We start from the raw sequence: 13,006 nt of genomic DNA, 5'->3' as shown, positions 1-13,006 counted from the left end.
ATAAATTGCATCAAAATAAATACCACTTTTTAACATCTTTAGCAAAATCGTTCATTATTAACCCATTTATTAATTCCTTTTCTTTTTTATTTTCATTATTTTCAACACATTCATTATTTATTATTTTCATAGTTGGAATAACCTTGGTGCAGATGGAGCTAAGAACATTGGATTGAGCTTGGAGAAGTGCCAAAATATAACATCTTTGAATCTCAATCTAGAGTAATTTAACTAACTATCAATTTATTTAGCTTGTTTTAATTGATTCATTTGTGAAATTGAAACTTAAAACAAATGGGTTTGGAGAATTAATTGATTGATTGATTCACAGATCATAAATTGTTTTTTGATTTTTTTTTTTGTTTAATTTTTGTGCATTTAAATTTATTTGTTTACGAATTGAAACAAATATTCCAAATTAATTGCATCAAAATAAATACTATTTTTTAACATCTTTAGCAAAATCATTCATTATAAACCCATTTTTTAATTCCTTTTCTATTTTATTTTCATTATTTTCAACACATTCATTATTTATTATTTTCATAGGAGGAATGAGCTTGGTGCAGATGGAGCTAAGAACATTGGAATGAGATTGGAGAAGTGTCAAAATATAACATCTTTGAATCTCAATCTATAGTAATTTAACTAACTATCAATTTATTTAGTTTGTTTTAATTAATTCATTTGTGAAATTGAAACTTAAAACAAATGGGTTTGGAGAATTAATTGATTGATTGATTCACAGATCATAAATTGTTTTTTTATTTTTTTTTTGTTTAATTTTTGTGCATCTAAATTTATTTGTTTACGAATTGAAACAAATATTCCAAATAAATTGCATCAAAATAAATACCACTTTTTAACATCTTTAGCAAAATCATTCATTATTAACCCACTTATTAATTCCTTTTCTATTTTATTTTCATTATTTTCAACACATTCATTATTTATTATTTTCATAGGAAGAATAACCTTGGTGTATATGGAGCTAAGAACATTGGAATGAGCTTGGAGAAGTGCCAAAATATAACATCTTTGAATCTCAATCTAGAGTAATTTAACTAACTATCAATTTATTTAGTTTGTTTTAATTGATTCATTTGTGAAATTGAAACTTAAAACAAATGGGTTTGGAGAATTAATTGATTGATTGATTCACAGATCATAAATTGTTTTTTTATTTTTTTTTTTTTGTTTAATTTTTGTGCTTCTAAATTTATTTGTTTACGAATTGAAACAAATATTCCAAATAAATTGCATCAAAATAAATACCACTTTTTAACATCTTTAGCAAAATCGTTCATTATTAACCCATTTATTAATTCCTTTTCTTTTTTATTTTCATTATTTTCAACACATTCATTATTTATTATTTTCATAGTTGGAATGAGCTTGGTGTAGATGGAGCTAATAACATTGGAATGAGCTTGGAGAAGTGCCAAAATATAACATCTTTGAATCTCAATCTATAGTAATTTAACTAACTATCAATTTATTTAGTTTGTTTTAATTAATTCATTTGTGAAATTGAAACTTAAAACAAATGGGTTTGGAGAATTAATTGATTGATTGATTCACAGCTCATAAATTGTTTTTTTATTTTTTTTTTGTTTAATTATTGTGCATCTAAATTTATTTGTTTACGAATAGAAACAAATATTCCAAATAAATTGCATCAAAATAAATACCACTTTTTAACATCTTTAGCAAAATCATTCATTATTAACCCATTTATTAATTCCTTTTCTTTTTTATTTTCATTATTTTCAACACATTCATTATTTATTATTTTCATAGGGAGAATAACCTTGGTGCAGATGGAGCTAAGAACATTGGAATGAGATTGGAGAAGTGCCAAAATATAACATCTTTGAATCTCAATCTAGAGTAAAGAGAATTTACAATCGGAGCATTTTTAGATCAGTAGGCAAAAAAAATGAGCCATTACATTTTGTATTTAAAAAAATCATTAATATTTAAATAAGATTGAAATATTTATTATCATAAATAGTTGTGTATCTTAATATAAAATTTTTATGGCGGTAAATTAGATTCAAAGTGTCGAATTTTTGCATGTTGCCCAACTGAGGTCTACAGTATTTACAAAAAAAATTAACATTATTATAATAGCATAAGTATTAGTTTTATGTTTAAATTTTACAATTTCTAAATAAAATAAATTTACTTGATTGAATGATTTAAGTCTTTAATATTCTTGCAATTTAAAAGAAAGTAAGCAAGAAAACTCTATTGAGTTATCGTTTCGATATAAAATCTTTAATTAAAAATTTTGTATTTTTTAATTGTCAGAAATATCTTGAAATGTAATTTTTATAAGTAAATAAGTGAATTTAGAATATTATTATGCCATAGAAAAATCCAATTTTTTTAAGTTATGGTAGTTTAATCAGATTTTTTTGATAGTTAATTCATCAATCAATCAAAGAAAATATACTTTTATTAAAGAATATTTTTAAAAATAACTTAACAAAAAAACGTTTAATATGGATAAAAATAGATAGTCAAGTATTCTAGATTTTGCAGCTAGAGTATGAGAGAGAGAAGATAATATATTTGGAGAAGTTTGTAAATTATTAAGATAAAATACAAAATCAGTTTCAGTAAATATTGAAATGTTAATTAATAACTATTAAATATAATTTGTTTGAGCTAATAAAAAATTATTCATTTATGTTAATCAAGCTTAATTTTTAGTGTTTTGATATCGGGGACTTTCTGTAAGAACTTCAGTAAAATTTATTTTACTTTTTATTGAAGTGTGATCTATTTTAAAGTTAATAATCCTTTATTAGTAATTTTTAAAAATCAAAAACAAAAATTTCAATAATTTAAACTCAATTTTTTTCTAATTAAAATATCTTTTGAAATTATTATTATTTTTCAAAATATTATTTTGGTTTCCTTTTTAATAAATTTCTAAAAAAATTTACTTTATTCAAAATCCAAGATAATTTGTAATCAGAATATTTTAAATATAGTAATACCAAATTGAAGCCACTACATGCTAATTTTTTCTCCTCCAGTCATTTCACCTGGAGGGCTACATTTTATACTTTTTAAAAAAATTAAAATGTATTGTAAATTATTTTATTTTATTACATTTTACTAGTGAATATGACAAGTTTTGTGGGTTTTATAATTAATTTTTTTAGAGACTAACTCAATAGATGCAAAAGCTGCATAAAATTTAGGAATTGCATTATCAAAATATCCTATACTTTCTTCTTAACAATTAATCTTTAGTAAAAATGATTTTTTAATTTTCTTATTATTGTTCTTAATTTTGTTAAAAAACTTTTAGAAAAGAGATAAAACTAATTTCTTTCTATATTATTTACTTAATTTATTTAAATTTTACATTTATTTTTTTTCCTTACTGATTAATTTATATTTTCTTTTATATTTAATATTTAATCTAAGTTTAAACTTTATATTTTTCAATTTTAAAGAATAATTACTTTTTTAATATCAAAGAGTAGAAATTATAATGATGCTCTCATTAAATAAGAATTAGGATATGTTTTATCAAAATGCTCGAGTCTCTGTTTTAAAACTTGGCTTTTAGTAAATTTTTTATATTTGCTCTTTTTGATTGTATTGATATTTATTTGTTTGATTAAAATTAGTAAAAAAGGTTTAATCGTTTTACTTGATTACTTTCCTTTTTTTGTTTTAAATTTATTATTTTCTCATAATTCTATTCATACATATAAATAAGCTTGAATGATTTTGCATTTATAATTTTTTAAAATAATAAAATCAAAATTTTACAACTATTAATAGGGACAATTATTTCTTAATAAAAAATTTAAGGATTCAACTTCTTAATACATATAGATTAGTGTAAATATAAATTGAATAAGATTGAATAATAATTAATTTTATTTATAATTTTTAAAAAGAAAACTTTCTGTTGAATAAATTATTATATTTTATTACACATAAAACATTTTTTAATAAAATAAATCATTAATAATAATTAATTTATTATTTATATTAAAGGAATAACTAATTTAATTTTTTATGTCAATTTTTAATCATTGAAAAAAATACTTTTTTATTAAAATAGCAAATGAAAAAATCTTATCACTTAATATGATTTTTTTATTTTTAATAAAAATTTTGTTTTGATAAATTTAAAGTTAAATCTACAAAAATATTAAGTGTTATTATAAAAGCTAAATTTGTAAATAAATTCTTTAATTTTTTAATAAAGATAAAAATATTTTTTAAACTCATCTATATTTTATTGTATTTCTCCATATTGTTGCCTTAGAAATCTCAATAGAATATTTTTAAAAGATATGCAACTTTAAAAGCTAAGATCTATTGAAAGAGGTAAATTTAATAAAAAAAAATTTATTTTAAAATATATTTAATAATAGATTATTATGAAAAAAATAAAAGCAAATAAATTCAATGAAAGTTAAAGTAAATGCTAAGTAAATTATTATTTTTTATTTTATTTTTTTTATTAGAAGATAATTTATTGGTTTGAAAGAAGATATTTTGATAAAATATTATAAAATTTAAACTTTGCCTGTAATACATTTTTAATAAATATGATTGATTAATCTTTTAATTTTAATATACCAGATTTATATATATTTAGTAGATTTTAAAAACTGATGTTTTCTTTTTTATTTAGTTCTGATAAATAAAAAATATTATTTTATTTTTTAAATTAAAATAAAATATAAAATAAATTAATATATATTAATTGATAAAGTGAAATTGCTTAAAAAAATTCATTATCTTTTCAATTATTCTGTAAACAATAGAATAAATTTGGTATTAAGGTTTGTGGGGAAAATCACGAACTATTTAGTTTTATTATATTAATTATCAAAAAAAATAATCTTTCACTTATAAATTTTAATACTTTATTAATTAACAAATTTTTATAATTTAATTAAGAAAAAAACAAAGAAATTAATTGAAAGAAATAAAAAAGGTAAATAAAAAAGATTTTGTTATAAAATAAAATATATTATTAAAATTAAAAAAAAATTTTTTTATTCTTATTCTTTAAACATTATAATTATTTTATATATTAGCAATTGTTACTAATCATGCAATAATAACAAGACATTGAGCTTAAATATTAGGCACCTGAAGAAATATTTTAAGAAATTTTTAAGGGTTACTAAAATCAATATAAAAAGAATATGATATTTGATTCAGATGAACTAACAATTATTTACAATGAACTTCAAAAGAAGAAGATATACTTAACATCCTACATTTCGGAAGGTGGTTTTGGATGTGTTTTTGAGGCTAAGTACAATAAAGAAATAGTAGCTGTCAAATGTAGCAAAGCTGATTTTGAAAAAATCAAAGAAGAAGAAAAAATACTGAAATTGTTAAAGAATACTCCTTACGTCTTTAAAACTATCGAAGGGTTTTTCAATGAAAAAAAATCAAGATACTATTAGATTTCTAAAAGATATTCATGTAAAAATTTATCTTTGTTACTTTTAGTTTTTAAATATAATAAATATTTTCAAATTCTTAGGTACTCTTTAAAACATAATGTTTAGGTACTTTTATGAAAGAAAAACACTACCACTCAACTAAATAGTTGGTTTTGCTATTCAGATGTCAACAGTCTTTGAAGCAATTTAATAAAATAATTTGATTCACTCTGATATTAAACCAGACAATATCCTTTACGATAGCTAAGAAAAATGTTTTAATCTATGTAAATTTTTAATGTTATTTAAAATTTTATTTATTTATTAACTTTTGGATTAAGAAACTCTTCAAACAAACAAAAAAAATGTATTGTAAGTTAATTTAATCTTCCTCCCATCTAAAAATATGATTATTAAATAAAACTTTAAAAAAGAATGATAAAATGTTAATGATATTCTAAATATTTAAGTATTAAAAATTAAAAACCTTTATTAAAAAATTAAACAAAAAATAAATTTAAAAATTTGATTATTTTAATTTATTTACCATTTCAAAAATTTGAGTTTTTAATTGCTTAAAATTAATGAAGCATAAGTTTACTTTATCTGAGTATCAATAATTGCATAATTTAAATTAATTACCTTAGTTTATTAATTTAATATGAATTTTAATGATTTAGTTAATATTGAGTGAATTACTTACAATTGACTTTACTCTATTTAATAAATTAAATAAATATAAAGAGTAGTATAAAATTACTAGAGTTTATAAATATTTTACACTTATTTATAAAAGATTCATTCTATTTATAAATATTTTTTTGTGATTTAATCATTAACATACAAATTATAGTTTGAATATTTTAAATATAAGCATTTCTTAATAAATAATTATTTTCAAATAAAAAAGATTACTTTTAATCTTATTGAGTTGAATTTTATACTATTTATAAGTTTATTTTAGCCTAAATTCTTATTTTTAATCTTAAAGGTGATTTCGGAGAGTCTAAATCATTTAAAGATGGATCAAAAACTTATGATGTAATTAATTAATTTATTTATTTTTCAAATTTAATTACTACTCAAATTAGTTTCAGCACTATTTATTAATATTTAGAATTTCAACACTTGCTTAATCATTTAATTTATTCAAATTTATCAAAGGTTTACAATTTTTCTAAAATATAACACATTTTTTATACTCTTTATTTTATTTAAGCTATTTAAAAATAAATTTTTTGTATATTACATTCTTAATATTTAAAAGCTCAAAGGATTTACAAGAAAGTATGCAGCTCCTGAATCAATTGATCCAAACGGTTTATTCAATATCAAAGTAAATTTATTAAATTATTCTATTATTTATTTAGTTGTTTTTAATTGAATTTTTATTTAAAGTTTGATATTTATGGCTTAGGAATTATTCTTCTTGAATTAACCCTTGGAAAGTTTCTTGAAGATGAAGATTGTACTTTTATCAGAAGTGGAAAACTACTTAACTATTCAAGCAAAGACCCTTTATATTTAGATATTAACTAAATTATAACTAAAATGCTTGAAAAAATGCCCTAGAATAGAATCGATTCTTTTGAACTAACTAAACAATTAAATAACTTAAGACTAAAACTAGAAAGTTAGTTCACTGGGTCTAATTTGATGATTTCAAAATTCAAACAATCATCTCTTTAGATTAACTACACATGGGAATACAATTTAGTCAGATTTGATGTGTACATATTTCATGGCTACCATAAACTCTCTGAAATCTAGGAGTGTATAGCAAAAAGATTAGTTCATATGTTACGTCTTACTTTCAGGTATTAATATTATTATTAAATAATTTTAAATAGATAAAGTAGTTTTATTTTAATTTATTTTAAAATAAATTATTCAAATAACATCAAACATTGATATATGATTTAAGAAGTTGATATTTTCTCCCCTAAATAAATCTAAATTATTATTTTGTACTTATTTTTAAGTATCTAGACAAAAATATCAAAATTTGTTATTTTTCCATAACTTTAAATTAATTATTATTTGCTAATAGATTTTAATCCATAATTAAATCTCTTATTTTCATTTAAATAATGTTAAAATTTATCAGAATTAGTATAAAGTTAAATATTGTAAATATTATTTATTTTAGATACTTTACTGTTTCAAAATTTTGAGATTTAAAGTTATTAAAATTTTTAATTGCTTAATAAAATGAAATGAAATGAAGAATTAATTAATTTAAATTGAACATTAGATATATAAATTCAATAATTAAATTAAATAAAATTGAAGTTAAATACTTAAAAATTTTATTTATTGTAGAGTTTGTTTAATTCTCTAAATTTTTCCCATTTCATTTTCTAGATTTTTAATTTTTTAAAATATATTTAACCTTTTTAAATTTATACTAAAAATTTTATTTCCCAAAACTATCATTTTAATTTATGTATTATTAGTTAACTAAAAAATCAGATAATTTCAATATGAAAATAAATTAATAAAGTTTATATTCTCTTATTTAGACTTTGATAAAATTTATGCAGTATTTATATTTTAGGATTTTTTATTTAACTTTATAAATTCTTATTTTATTAGCCATAAATAATTTTATTTGCTTGTAAATTGAAATGATATCACAATAAATTTAATCAAAATAAATACCACTTTTTAATATGTTTAGCAAAATCATTCATTATTAACCCATTTATTAATTACTTTTCTATTTTATTTTCATTATTTTCAACACATCCATTATTTATTATTTTCATAGTTAAAATCACCTTGGTGCAGATGAAGCTAAGAACATTGGAATGAGCTTGGAGAAGTGCCAAAATATGACATCTTTGTATCTCAATCTATAGTAATTTAACTAACTATCAATTTATTTAGTTTGTTTGAATTAATACATTTGTGAAATTGAAACTTAAAACAAATGGGTTTGGAGAATTAATTGATTGATTGATTGATTCACAGCTCATAAATTGTTTTTTGATTTTTTTGTTTATTTTTTGTGCATCTAAATTTATTTGTTTACGAATTGAAACAATTATTCCAATTAAATGCATCAAAATAAATAAACACTTTTTAATATGTTTAGCAAAATCATTCATTATTAACTCATTTATTAATTACTTTTCTCTTTTATTTTCATTATTTTCAACACATTCATTATTTATTATTTTCATAGTGTTAGTGGCGTTGGTGCAGATGGAGCTAAGAACATTGGAATGAGCTTAGAGAAGTGCCAAAATATAACATCTTTGGATCTCAATCTAGGGTAATTTAAAAAACTATCAATTTATTTAGTTTGTTTGAATTAATACATTTGTGAAATTGAAACTTAAAACAAATGGGTTTGGAGAATTAATTGATTGATTGATTCATAGCTCATAAATTGTTTTTTGATTTTTTTGTTTAATTTTTGTGCATCTAAATTTATTAGTTTATGAATTGAAACAATTATTCGAATTAATTGCATCATAAATAAAAAAGCACTTTTTAATATGTTTAGCAAAATCATTCATTCATTATTAACCCATTTATTAATTACTTTTCTATTTTGTTTTCATTATTTTCAACACATTCATTATTTATTATTTTCATAGTGGTAATCAACTTGGTGCAGATGGAGCTAAGAACATTGGAATGAGCTTGGTGAAGTGCCAAAATATAACATCTTTGAATCTCGATCTAAAGTAATTTTACTAACTATCTATTTATTTAGTTTGTTTGAATTAATACATTTGTGAAATTGAAACTTAAAACAAATGGGTTTGGAGAATTAATTGATTGATTGATTCATAGCTCATAAATTATTTTTTGATTTTTTTGTTTATTTTTTGTGCATCTAAATTTATTTGTTTACGAATTGAAACAATTATTCCAATTAAATGCATCAAAAATAAATAAGCACTTTTCAAAATGTTTAGCAAAATCATTGATTATTAACCCATTTATTAATTAATTTTGTATTTTATTTTCCTTATTTTCAACAATCCATTATTTATTATTTTCATAGTTGGAATAATCTTGGTGCAGATGAAGCTAAGAACATTGGAATGAGCTTGGAGAAGTGCCAAAATATAACATCTTTGAATCTCAATCTAGCGTAATTTAACTAACTATCAATTTATTTAGTTTGTTTTAATTAATACATTTGTGAAATTGAAACTTAAAACAAATGGGTTTGGAGAATTAATTGATTGATTGATTGATTCACAGCTCATAAATTGATTTTTGATTTTTTTGTTTAATTTTTGTACATCTAAATTTATTTATTTACGAATTGAAACAATCATTCCAATTAATTGCATCAAAATAAATAAGCATTTTTAATATGTTTAACAAAATCATTCATTATTAACCCATTTATTAATTACTTTTCTATTTTATTTTCATTATTTATAACATTATTTATTATTATCATAGATATAACTATAATAAATTTGGTGCAAATGGAGCTAAGAACATTGGAATGAGCTTGGAGAAGTGCCAAAATATAACATATTTGGATCTCAATCTAAGGTAATTTAACTAACTATCAATTTATTTAGTTTGTTTTAATTAATAAATTTGTGAAATTGAAACTTAAAACAAATGGGTTTGGAGAATTAATTGATTGATTGATTGATTGATTCACAGCTCATAAATTGTTTTTTGATTTTTTTGTTTAATTTTTGTGCATCTAAATTTATTAGTTTATGAATTGAAACAATTATTCTAATTAATTGCATCAAAATAAATAAGCACTTTTTAATATGTTTAGCAAAATCATTCATTCATTATTAACCCATTTATTAATTACTTTTCTATTTTATTTTCATTATTTTCAACACATTCATTATTTATTATTTTCATAGGGATAATAACCTTGGTGCAGATGGAGCTAAGAACATTGGAATGAGCTTGGTGAAGTGCCAAAATATAACATCTTTGAATCTCAATTTAGGGTAATTTAACTAACTATCAATTTATTTAGTTTGTTTGAATTAATACATTTGTGAAATTGAAACTTAAAACAAATGGGTTTGGAGAATTAATTGATTGATTGATTCACAGCTCATAAATTGTTTTTTTATTTTTTTGTTTAATTTTTGAGCATCTAAATTTATTTGTTTACGAATTCAAACAATTATTCCAATTAAATGCATCAAAAATAAATAAGCACTTTTCAATATGTTTAGTAAAATCATTCATTATTAACTCATTTATTAATTACTTTTCTATTTTATTTTCATTATTTTCAACACATTCATTATTTATTATTTTCATAGGAAAAATGAGCTTGATGCATATGGAGCTAAGAACATTGGAATGAGCTTGGTGAAGTGCAAAAATATAACATCTTTGACACTCAGAATAATGTAATTTAACTTACTATCAATTTATTTAGTTTGTTTTAATTAACACATTTGTGAAATTGAAACTTAAAACAAATGGGTTTGGAGAATTAATTGATTGATTGATTGATTCACAGCAATTGTTTTTTAATTTTTTTGTTTATTTTTTGTGCATCTAAATTTATTTGTTTACGAATTGAAACAATTATTCCAATTAATTGCATCAGAATAAATAAGCAATTTTTAATATGTTTAACAAAATCATTCATTATTAACCCATTTATTAATTACTTTTCTATTTTATTTTCATTATTTTCAACACATTCATTATTTATTATTTCAAAGGAGAAATAATGACTTTGGTGTAGATGTAGCTAAGAATATAAAAATGAGCTTGGAGAAGTGCCATAATATAACATCTTTGAATCTGGTAATTTAAATAACTATCAATTTATTTAGTTTGTTTTAATTAACACATTTGTGAAATTGAAACTTAAAACAAATGGGTTTGGAGAATTAATTGATTGATTCACAGATCATAAATTATTTTTTGATTTTTTTGTTAAATTTTTGTGTATCTAAATTTATTTGTTTACTAATTGAAACAATTATTCCAATTAATTGCATCAAAATAAAAAACACTTTTCAATATGCTTAGCAAAATTATTCATCATCGATTAATTAATTATTTTCATTTTTCTATTTTAGTTTAATTATAGTTTATTTATATATTTTATAGATTTGAAGATTATTTCGAAAACAAATTCAAAATTAAAATGGACAATTGAAAAAAAATACAAAAAATTAGTATATAATAATATATTTATTTGTATTGATAAATTAATGAAGCTAATCACAATTTTTAAGTATCCATTTATAAATATTTTTTATTTATGAATTTCATGTTCTAAATGTAATTAATCTTATTAAACTGATAGATAAATAACAAATTAAAATTATTATTATAATGTATAAATACATGCATATTAAAATTCTAAAAAATGTTTTTTCATTTAAATTAAATTTATTTATTGTTTAAAATATTTTAATAGTAAAATTTTAAGCCATTTCAACTGTATTATTTTTATTTTAAACTAAGATAGACTCTAAAAAACATATTGATTAAAATATAATTTTACTATTTTAATAATTATAATAATTATCAAAACTATTAGGATTGTTTGACTAAATTATTTTAAATTAGTACACTTTAAAGAGAAACTCTTTATAATTATTGCTATTTTCGGATAATTAATTCTTGAGTAAAAAATATTGATTTAGTAGAATAATATTTATTATTTAATAAAAGAAAATTAAAAGAAATAAAAATTTTAAAGCAGGTTTCGAACCTGATTGAAGAAAAAAATTAAAAATGAAGATTTAATTTGTTTTTTCATGAAGAAATTTAAATATTTAATTAAACATTTAATTTTTAGATTAAGAATTTTTTTCATTCATTTAAAATGTAAAAAAGATTAATTCTTTCCATAAAAAATTTTTTTTGGCCCTTAATTTATGCTGCTCTTAATTAATGAGGATTTAGAGTATACTGTCATTAAAAATTTATCTCTTTCACTCTCTTTTCTACTCTATATTTATTACCTTTTTCAACTAACCATTCAAATTTAGAAAAAATTTTATTCTCCTTTTGACTTTTGAATGAAGCTTAACCATTTCATTAGAGATAGATGACAATAAACCTTTAGTTTATTATAGGATACATTGACCTTATTTTAAGTCAATCTAAGACCAATTATTTAAATAAAAATAAGGATCTCATTAATTTATAATAGAAGTAATACAGAACATACACATATTTTACAAATATTATGAATTTAAATTTAAAATTATAACTCTAGCAAAACAAATTAATAAAAATAAATTTGAAAATTACTTTAAAAGAAAAAATATTGTTTAAACAAAATTAAAAAAATACAACATGAAGATACAGTAAATCTATGATAAAAAAAAATAAAATATTAATTTTTAATATTCTAACTGATTGAAATAAATCAATTTTGTAACTATTCATCCATTCTATGCCTGTCAAAAACTACTAACCTTTTCAACTTAAATATTTATTTTCTGAATTATTTCTATTAAAAGGTGATTTCTTCATAATAGTCATTTTTTTTAAGTGCAACCGTGTTTATGTTTCTATTTAAATTAATTTTATCTATTAAATGAGATAATCCTTGTGTTTGATTATCAATATAAAGCTTTAAAGAT

The 13,006-nt window shown here is 19.8% G+C and overlaps 3 protein-coding genes across 3 annotated transcripts in view; 2 read left to right on the top strand and 1 right to left on the bottom strand. All coding sequences in view use genetic code 6, as the record gives it.

The window, feature by feature from the left end:
• Positions 1 to 132: 132 nt before the first annotated feature.
• On the top strand, positions 133 to 2,054 carry TTHERM_001187290 (kinase domain protein; the record flags this gene model as incomplete). Its single annotated transcript, XM_012798461.1, has 5 exons — positions 133 to 222; positions 550 to 639; positions 966 to 1,055; positions 1,385 to 1,474; positions 1,801 to 2,054. Coding segments are annotated over 5 exons (552 nt in total), but the record flags the coding sequence as incomplete, so codon positions are not given.
• Positions 2,055 to 5,096: 3,042 nt separating this feature from the next.
• Positions 5,097 to 11,565, top strand: TTHERM_01187290 (kinase domain protein; the record flags this gene model as incomplete). Its single annotated transcript, XM_001019473.2, has 14 exons — positions 5,097 to 5,478; positions 5,540 to 5,725; positions 6,430 to 6,479; positions 6,706 to 6,774; positions 6,837 to 7,255; positions 8,209 to 8,298; positions 8,626 to 8,715; positions 9,044 to 9,133; positions 9,457 to 9,546; positions 9,867 to 9,962; positions 10,298 to 10,387; positions 10,712 to 10,801; positions 11,126 to 11,207; positions 11,497 to 11,565. The coding sequence occupies 14 exons, from the start codon at positions 5,097 to 5,099 to the stop codon at positions 11,563 to 11,565; spliced, it is 1,893 nt and encodes a 630-aa protein (XP_001019473.2).
• A 1,224-nt stretch (positions 11,566 to 12,789) lies between these two features.
• Positions 12,790 to 13,006, bottom strand: part of TTHERM_01186290 (hypothetical protein) — a gene marked incomplete at both ends in the record, with an annotated part of 3,185 nt that continues 2,968 nt past the window's right edge. Inside the window, one exon of the mRNA XM_001019472.3 lies at positions 12,790 to 12,996. Within this exon, the coding sequence (XP_001019472.3) occupies positions 12,790 to 12,996 (207 nt within the window). The remainder of the gene's footprint in view (positions 12,997 to 13,006) is intronic.

The sequence above is a fragment of the Tetrahymena thermophila genome (genome assembly GCF_000189635.1).
Source record: "Tetrahymena thermophila SB210 genomic scaffold scf_8254585, whole genome shotgun sequence".
Lineage (NCBI taxonomy): Eukaryota > Ciliophora > Oligohymenophorea > Hymenostomatida > Tetrahymenidae > Tetrahymena > Tetrahymena thermophila.
Note: the sequence above shows the minus strand (reverse complement) of the source record. Positions and strands in the feature narration are given on the sequence as shown.